The sequence below is a fragment of the Pygocentrus nattereri genome, chromosome 2, assembly GCF_015220715.1.
Source record: "Pygocentrus nattereri isolate fPygNat1 chromosome 2, fPygNat1.pri, whole genome shotgun sequence".
Taxonomy (NCBI): domain Eukaryota; kingdom Metazoa; phylum Chordata; class Actinopteri; order Characiformes; family Serrasalmidae; genus Pygocentrus; species Pygocentrus nattereri.
Window position 1 is genome coordinate 56072299 of NC_051212.1, and position 9918 is coordinate 56082216.

General features: G+C 47.0%; 1 protein-coding gene across 1 annotated transcript in view; it reads left to right on the top strand.

The window, feature by feature from the left end:
- prkci (protein kinase C, iota) overlaps positions 1–9918 on the top strand; it is a 33508-nt gene that overhangs the window by 4971 nt on the left and 18619 nt on the right. Inside the window, exons 2-8 of the mRNA XM_037545144.1 lie at positions 1864–1985; positions 3508–3597; positions 4080–4130; positions 5211–5296; positions 6167–6304; positions 6546–6603; positions 9010–9059. Of these exons, the coding sequence (XP_037401041.1) occupies positions 1864–1985; positions 3508–3597; positions 4080–4130; positions 5211–5296; positions 6167–6304; positions 6546–6603; positions 9010–9059 (595 nt within the window). The remainder of the gene's footprint in view (positions 1–1863; positions 1986–3507; positions 3598–4079; positions 4131–5210; positions 5297–6166; positions 6305–6545; positions 6604–9009; positions 9060–9918) is intronic.

Below are 9918 nucleotides of genomic sequence, written 5' to 3' on the forward strand. Positions count from 1 at the left end.
ACATGTGATACTGGGACTGATCTCCAACACATTTCGAGGCGGCTCCGTGTTCCTGAGCGTGTCGGCAAGCGTATCAGGGGGAACAGCAGCAACTTCACGCTGGATGTTTTCCTTCAAATCTTCCACAGTGCCGGGTCGTCCATAGACTTTTCCTTTAGCGTATCCCAGAGGATGACGTCTGGTGGCGTCTTCGACTTCGCGTCCGTGAGGAGCGCGTTGCATGTTGTCTCTTTCAGATTAATGAGCAATTACAGAATAATCAGGGCCTCTTTCATGTGAATCTCCTTGAACTTATATATATTAAAAAAAAAACCTTCTATCTCCAAAATGGGAACTTTACAGGAGAAGGAAAAAACTAACTCTAATTTCAGTGTAAGGCAATGGAACCAGACTTTTTTCCAAGTCGTTTTAGGTCATTTCTGTTGGTCCATTCATCATGAAATTTACACACAATATATAGGACCATCGGCATTTTCAAATTATATCAAAAACTGGAAAACTATATATGTATATAATATACACACGCGTTAGTAGAATAACGTAAAAATGAAATGCTATAAATATAATTCATGCTTTTGCTCATAAATTCAGGTGTGTGTGTGTGTGCGTGCGTGTGCGTGTGCGCGTGTGTGTGCGCGTGTGTGCGCGCGTGCGTGCGTGCGTGCGTGTGTGTGTGTATCTCAGTGTCTGAGTCTATAGTCGTCTGCCGCAGCCGATCAGCTCCATCATATCTCTGATAATTACACTGTGTAAATGGTGTAACGAGGAATCTCGGTGTGGTATGCGTCCCTGAGACGTCACCGCGGTAACCTGTGGTTTCAGTGGTCTGGAGGTTTTGGTTTCTGTGTTGAAACAGGTTTGTTTGCTTTGGGATGGAGGGTGAGTGACGTCAGACCGGTGTGTGTGTGTGTGTGTGTGTGTGTGTGAGTGTGTGAGTGTGTGTGTGTGAGTGTGAGTGAGTGAGAACGCAGCTGTGTGACTCGCCTCCTGAGGTCCACGTCACGTTTCACATTAGAGAGCCGTTGAGTCAGGGCTGCAGATGAAAGAAGTGGAGGAGCAGCTGATTAGGATGTGACGCTGACCGTATCTGTAGCAGTAATAAAAATGAGAGCGGCTGTCGTTTATTTCTTCCTCTGTTGTCAAGGCGAAATCTTCCTCGAGCTTGAGTTGATTATGGAATATTTGCAGTAATGTTTGGTTAATTATGTGAGTCTAATCTATATTTACAGCCCTACAGCCGCCCCAGCATCTCTGTAGACTGTGAAGTACAGCACCTGTGTACTTTTAGTGTTTAGTTTGATGGTGAAGCGTTCAGGTTTAAGACGAAGAATTGGAGGGTTTAGTCGGACCCCTCTCAGCCGGGGCCGAAAGATTAATCACTTTTATATCAAAACAGCTGCAGTTTTTATGGAAAACGTGGTCTTGACTTTTATATGGGGGAATTTAACGGTGGGTGATGCAGCAGAGCGAGACACTTCATATTGGTACTGAAATTAAGGTGTGCAGAAGTACAGTGTGTACAGTAAGGTGAGCATATGCGCATGTAATTAGGTGATTAGTGTAAGTGGCTTTGTTTTTAATTGATTTTCTGCTGAAAGAGACAGACGAGGATCAAAACTATGAAACCTACTTTACTCACAGCTGTACAGAGCAGCTTTTCTGACGTGGAACTAAAGCTCCACTCCAGCGCTGCTCGATCAGAGGTCACTGATGTAGCAGAGCGTGATAACGACCTTCATTTAACTCTGTGTGTGGTATCTGACTCTGTATTAAAAAAAATTATGAAAAAATATCGATTATGCCCAAATATCAAGTCTGACAGCTCCTCGCTGTGATCTGACGTGTTTATTCGTGTTTATCCAGGGACATCATGATCACCCACTTTGAGCCGTCCATCTCCTACGAGGGTCTGTCCAGCGAGGTGAGGGACATGTGTTCTCTGGATAACGACCAGCTCTTCACCATGAAGTGGATCGATGAGGAAGGTGTGTTATTGACTCCTTTGTTAATTTTTTCCGGCTCTGTTTATTTAATTGTCCCTTATTAACGTCAGTATTCTCTGTTTTTCCTTATTTATTCACATTTTTTCTGTCTTCTGTTCGTTCCTCCGTTCATACACGGAAACTAAACCGCCCATTTTCAACGAACTGTTTTTGTGATTTCGCACAGAACGTGTAAGTACATCCGCCTACAAAGTGCCTCCTCACTCATCATCTGTACAGACACTGCACTGCTTCTACGGTTCTCCCTTACGCGCCTCTGTTCACCGCCTGTGTCCAGAGAGCCGAGAGGTCATCAGCTGAGTCCTCCGTGCAGCTCCACCTGATGCAGCTCGGCTCAGAACTCGCTAGTTAAATTCGCCTCGCCTACAAACGAGTGAAAGCGGCTGAACGAGTGAAAGCGGCTGAACGAGAGCCCCGTTTCTCTGAAGCTTGACTAGATGTTCAGCAGAGCTGGTGATGAGAAGTGATGAATTACTGTCTCGCTGACCTCTCAGCAAATGGCAAAAAGGATAAAAATGACCGAAGCTGGATGATGTGGAACAAACATCACGATACTTTACAAAGATACACGTTACGATATTGTTTGATTTAAAACTGAGTACGGTTTATTCAGAATGTCACACACTGCACTAAATCTGACTGACCGCGCGCTCGCTGTAGTGAAACATGCGGTTGGGAGAGTTTTAAGAGAACGCAGTAAATACTGAGGTGTAATTGATCAGGGGAACGGTGGACGTGGTCCATATCCAGCCCTACGCTGGACAAGGACACGGTGTCTCTGATTCTGAGCTGTGCTCTTGAGGAAAAAGGCCGTCTGGCTGCTAACGGCACCGTGAACCCACACCAGAGGGAGCGTTTAACAGAGTTGGGAGTGGGGAGTTCGTTCAAACGCAGCTTTTCATTGATGAAGCAGAATTCATGCAGCAGCAGTTTTCACAGGAAAGACGTCTTTACAGTGGTGGTGATGGGAACCAGGCGTCGCCATGACTACAACACAGATATAGACACTTTATTTACCATCCAGAACCACCAGAGAACCCACACGAGTCTTCTGAGCTTATATGGAATGCTGATGATGGAAAACAGTGGAAAATCTGGAATAATGAGTTTTCTTTGGGGACTATTTTGCCGCACAGCGCCCTGCATGTCTCCCTCCACCATGAATGGAGTTGAAGTTCTCTAAACTCTCATAAAACAGCGTCTCAGTCATCAGGCAGTGAATTCAGAACCAGTTCATGTAGGAACTTTCTGTGAGGAGCTTTTAGAGGGACGTCTGGTTCCCATCACCACCACTGTGAGGAGCTTTTAGAGGGACGTCTGGTTCCCATCACCACCACTGTGAACGGTTCTGATTTTATCTAGAACAGAGCGTTTCACACCAAACCGCTCTGATTACATCTTAACCAGTTAATTGTGTAGTGATTTTTTTTTTTGGTGGAGTTCCCCTTTAACGTTGAAGTGTGTGTGTGTGTGTGTGTGTGTGTGTGTGTGTGTGTGTGTGTAGGCGACCCCTGTACTGTGTCGTCTCAGTTGGAGCTGGAAGAAGCTCTGCGGCTTTATGAGCTCAACAAAGACTCCGAACTCATCATCCACGGTAAGATGCTTATTAACCTTTTTAATTATAATTTTTATTAATTCTTTTAATGTTTTATTAAAGCATGTGTTCATCTTAATGGCCAAAATATGTTGTTTTCGGTGTAAAAGTGAGCTTTTGCTTTCTGTAACAATTAATAATGAATCTGTTATTATTTTTAATAAGTAATTAATATACATGCATGTCACCTCTAATCTAGCAGCAACAGCCCGCCGTTAAATATTGATAGCTAGAGCTGGGCCACATGACAGTATTTACTATTAATGTCACAATATGCTTTTATTAGTATATCAGATATTATTAACGCTTCAAAGCACTTCCCAGGTGCGTAATTAATTAAAATGAGACTAATTAGTCCTGTTTAATTGGGTTGTGTGCGTAAGAAAGCGGCTGAGAAGAGGTGGATAATCGATGGATGCTGTTTATCATCATTAAAAACAGTTGATCGGTTCTCTAATCTGAGCCTGGTTGTGTCCCTGCAGTGTTTCCCTGCGTTCCGGAGAAGCCGGGAATGCCGTGTCCAGGAGAAGACAGTGAGTCCTCGTCGCTCGCGGTGCTGAGCTCATATTAACGAGGAGTGGCTAAAGATAACGGTCAGGCTTTATTAGCCTGCTGTGCGCAAACAAACCAGGAATTTGTTTTTGTTTACACAGTAAACCGACGCACTTCCTTCCGCCACACAGGCGCCGGGTTCTGAGTCATTTCGCGCGCACACCACATACACACACACACACACACCACATACACGCACACACACACGCACACACACACACACGCACACACACACACCACACACCATATACATACACACACCATATACATATATACACGCACACAACACGCACACACCACATGCATACACACACACACACACACACCACATACACGCACACACACACACCACATACACGCACACACACACACACACACCACACACCATATACATACACACACCATATACATACATACACGCACACAACATGCACACACCACATGCATACACGCACACACCACATGCATACACGCACACACCACATACACACACCACATACATACGCACACACACACAACACGCACACACCACATATATACGCACACACGTACGTATGCACGCACACTCACGAAGAAAAGGTGTTAAGCTTAGCTTTAAATTATCGTCACTGTTCAACGAAAAACGTGCATCTCAAGTACTTGGCAGGAGGGCGAGAAAACGCTCTTTACTTTAATGTAAACGAGTGATTTCAGAACTTTTCTGTTTCATTTACATGAAGTGTTCACACAGCAGCGAAATGTTCCGATGACGTTTAAAAACAGATAAATGGTGAAAATACGAACGTCATGATTGCTTTTTCCGCCATTTGGATCCTCTGAATTGTATCTGTGAGGAATCTGAGCAGTTTTAGTCTGTCGGCGTGAAACATTCCCTAACCTTATAACGGAAGTTAACGTAAATGTACAGGGTGAGATTATATTCACTCGTTCTGGCACGATGGAATGAGCAGATGTCGAAAAAGCGACAGGCCTTCCTCCCGTCAGTGCCTGATGATGGTGACGGTTCTCTGGTGTGTCAGGAAATGTTTGCTCTGTTAACTCGTGTCCCTCTGAATCCACAGAATCCATATACCGGCGTGGAGCGCGGCGCTGGAGGAAGCTCTACTACGCCAACGGACACGCCTTCCAGGCCAAGCGCTTCAACAGGGTAACCAGCAGTGAACGCTTATTCACTCCAGCTCTGTGTGTGTAGCATTTACAGCATTTGGCTGACACTCTTATCCAGAGCGACTTACAGTTTTGATGGTGTTTTGCAGAGGTAGGAGAAGGTGGTGTTAGGAGTCTTGCCCAAGGACTCTTATTGGTATAGTGTAGGGTGGTTACCCAGGCGGGGCACTGAACCCCAGTCTACAGCGTAGAAGGCAGAGGTGTTACCCAACCATGCAATGCTGTAAATAGCATTTCAGAATATACACACCATGGCCACTTTATCAGAAACCCCTTCACTATGTTATAGACTATCGCCGTTCTGATGATGCACAGTTTGTGTTGTCCATCCTCTAGTGCTCAATGCCTGACCACTGACAGGCTCTTTATCTGAGTGGAATTTGGGTGTTTCTAATAAAGTGGCCAGTGAGTGGAAGCACAAGGTAGGTGTTTCTAATAAAGTGGCCAGTGAGTGGAAGCACAAGGCAGGTGTTTCTAATAAAGTGGCCAGCGAGTGGAAGCACAAGGTGGGTGTTTCTAATAAAGTGGCCAGTGAGTGGAAGCACAAGGTGGGTGTTTCTAATAAAGTGGCCAGTGAGTGGAAGCACAGGGTGGGTGTTTCTAATAAAGTGGCCAGTGAGTGGAAGCACAAGGTGGGTGTTTCTAATAAAGTGGCCAGTGAGTGGAAGCACAAGGTGGGTGTTTCTAATAGAGTGGGTGGTGAGTGGAAGCACAAGGTGGGTGTTTCTAATAAAGTGGCCAGTGAGTGGAAGCACAAGGTGGGTGTTTCTAATAGAGTGGGTGGTGAGTTTACTGCATTTCTAATTAAAGAGGTTAATTAGTGTGTTTTATGGTGATCTCTCCGTTGCAGCGGGCCCACTGTGCTATCTGTACTGACCGGATCTGGGGTCTGGGCCGGCAGGGCTATAAATGCATCAACTGCAAGCTGCTGGTGCACAAGAAGTGCCACAAACTGGTGACGGTGGAGTGCGGCCGACAGATGATACAGGTGAGGAAAGTCAAATGTATTGGTTTTATAATGCGTTGAATTGTTTTCTAAAGAATGGTCATCGAATCGTTGAGAGGTCAGAGATTTACGTTCCTGATGTTATTAATTTACGTATCCTGCAGTGTTAAGAATATAAATAAATAACAAACATACATTATTAGTCTATTCTGCAGATCCACTCACACTTCTAAAGTCCTTCCTTGTTTGTTTTGACTCCTGTTGTTTATGCTGTGTTGTCCAGGAGCCGATGCCGGGCCGAGGGGACCATGTGCCGCACCCATCGGACCACACGGAGATAGGTACACTGACTGTATCTGCTAGTTTAGCAGGACAGCATAAATAAGGGCTGATTGGTTGTCGGAGTAATCAGCAGTGCAGTCGAGTTACAATCAGTGACGGCAGAAACAGAAGAGCACTGAGGAGGTGGAGTTGGAGTTGGAGGTGGAGGCGGGAATTCACCGCGATTAAACTGAAAACGTCCTGAGAGGAGCACCTTGTGTCAAATTGTAGTGAATGTAATAATGGAAGCTTCCACTTAAAGTGCAGACTAATATGAAACGATACGAATTCTTCTGATACGGTTATTTAATTTATTGCCGTTTTTAGGGCAGCGATTACTTTTGGTTGAACATCAGACCGTTTCAGTCGATGTAGACAAGGAGCAGCTTTGCGTCGAGATTAAAATCAGATGTGCAGAGAACACGTCGAGTCTGCGGTTAGATCCGCAGCACATACAGATCGTTGAATTGGTTGTTCATGAACCGTTAAAACAGAACCCGATGTCTGTAGACGGGCTCTGTCCTCGGCACCCCAGACGTGTCGAGCCATTAACCATCATTAATCAGCCTGGTTGGGTTCATTAGGCCATCGAGCAGACTGCTCTCAACGGTCAGTAGCTCTGCACTGACCTGTATTGATCCCGAGCCGTTCAGTGACCTGATGAGTCGTTAACTGATGAGTCGTCTCAGTCAAAACGACCCGGGTCAGTGAGCTGGTCTCTCACGCTAGATTAACCTCGGAGGGTAGAGTGAGTGACTCAAACGGGTTAGTGGAGTGTGAAGTGTTTCAGACGATGCTGAGAATGAAGAACTCAGTATCTGGAGGGAAGGCTGGAAGACTTAACATCATAGAAGGTCGGGTACACGCGGCACCTCGCTCGATACCCAGCGCCAGAAGGTTGGGTACACACAGTACCTCGCTTGATACGCAGCGCCAGAAGGTCGGGTACACGTGGCACCTCGCTCGATACGCAGCGCCAGAAGGTCAGGTACACGCGGTACCTCGCTCGATACCCAACGCCAGAAGGTTGGGTACACGCGGTACCTCGCTCGATACGCAGCGCCAGAAGGTCGGGCACACGTGGCACCTCGCTCGATACGCAGCGCCAGAAGGTCAGGTACACGCGGTACCTCGCTCGATACCCAACGCCAGAAGGTTGGGTACACGCGGTACCTCGCTCGATACGCAGCGCCAGAAGGTCGGGCACACGCGGCACCTCGCTCGATACCCAGCGCCAGAAGGTTGGGTACACACAGTACCTCGCTTGATACGCAGCGCCAGAAGGTCGGGCACACGTGGCACCTCGCTCGATACGCAGCGCCAGAAGGTCAGGTACATGCGGTACCTCGCTCGATACCCAACGCCAGAAGGTTGGGTACACGCGGTACCTCGCTCGATACCCAACGCCAGAAGGTTGGGTACACGCGGTACCTCGCTCGATACCCAGCGCCAGAAGGTTGGGTACACACAGTACCCCGCTTGATACGCAGCGCCAGAAGGTCGGGCACACGCGGTACCTCGCTCGATACCCAGCGCCAGAAGGTTGGGTACACACAGTACCCCGCTTGATACGCAGCGCCAGAAGGTCGGGTACACGTGGCACCTCGCTCGATACGCAACGCCAGAAGGTCAGGTACACGCGGTACCTCGCTCGATACCCAACGGCAGAAGGTTGGGTACACGCGGTACCTCGCTCGATACGCAGCGCCAGGAGGTCGGGTACACGCGGTACCTCGCTCGATACGCAGCGCCAGGAGGTCGGGTACACGCGGTACCTCGCTCGATACGCAGCGCCAGGAGGTCGGGTACACGCGGTACCTCGCTCGATACGCAGCGCCAGGAGGTCGGGTACACGCGGTACCTCGCTCGATACGCAGCGCCAGGAGGTCGGGTACACGCGGTACCTCGCTCGATACGCAGCGCCAGGAGGTCGGGTACACGCGGTACCTCGCTCGATACGCAGCGCCAGAAGGTCGGGTACACGCGGTACCTCGCTCGATACGCAGCGCCAGAAGGTCGGGTACACGCGGTACCTCGCTCGAGACCCAGCGCCAGGAGGTCGGGCACACACGAGGTGTGTGTGTGTGTGTGTGTGTGTGTCTCTGTATATATATATATATATATATATAAATATATATATATATATATATATATATATATATATATATATATATATATATATATATATATATATATATATATATATATATATGCATGCATGCATACATACATACATACATACATACATACATACATACACACTCACACACTCACTCACTGCTGGGCTGAGAATAGTGTGTGGGCTCATACCTAAGACTTTGCTGAAAATTGTCATGAATGTGTTCACTTAGAAAGTCAATAAAACATGTAATTTGACTGTTAATGAGGCAGCGAGAGCAGAAATAACTGTTTCTCTTTATTTCCAGTTCACAAGAACTCCTCAGAGAGCATCAATCACGAAGGAGAGGAGCATGAGGTCAGTCCTGCTGTGTGTATGTGTGAGCTGATTGGTCGGACAGGGGTCGTTGTGCAGAATCTCATTTTGTTGTCCACACTGGGAGGCATTTACAGCAGGAGGGTGGGTGTGTGGCAGAAGTGTTAATCCAGTCTTTATTGATTTCCTTTAGAGGAGCTAATAAAGTCCCACTCTGTCACAGACGTTAAGATCAGTGAGTAATTAATGGCCCAGGCTGTGTTGCGTTCTCCTCCACACCCAGGGACGGGGAGGCTGAATAGGGGCCAGGAGTATAATGGACTACAGTCTGTCAGAGCGACTGTGTGGATCATATGAACATTATAGAGCTTTTTAAATGAAACAGTAGAAGCCGTATCGCCCCCTACGCTTCCTGTAGTGTATTACAGTCTGTCAGAGCGACTGTGTGGATCATATGAACATTATAGAGCTTTTTAAATGAAACAGTAGAAGCCGTATCGCCCCCTACGCTTCCTGTAGTGTATTACAGTCTGTCAGAGCGACTGTGTGGATCATATGAACATTATAGAGCTTTTTAAATGAAACAGTAGAAGCCGTATCGCCCCCTACGCTTCCTGTAGTGTATTACAGTCTGTCAGAGCGACTGTGTGGATCATATGAACATTATAGAGCTTTATAATGAAACAGTAGAAGCCGTATCGCCCCCTACGCTTCCTGTAGTGTATTACAGTCTGTCAGAGCGACTGTGTGGATCATATGAACATTATAGAGCTTTATAATGAAACAGTAGAAGCCGTATCGCCCCCTACGCTTCCTGTAGTGTATTACAGTCTGTCAGAGCGACTGTGTGGATCATATGAACATTATAGAGCTTTTTAAATGAAACAGTAGAAGCCGTATC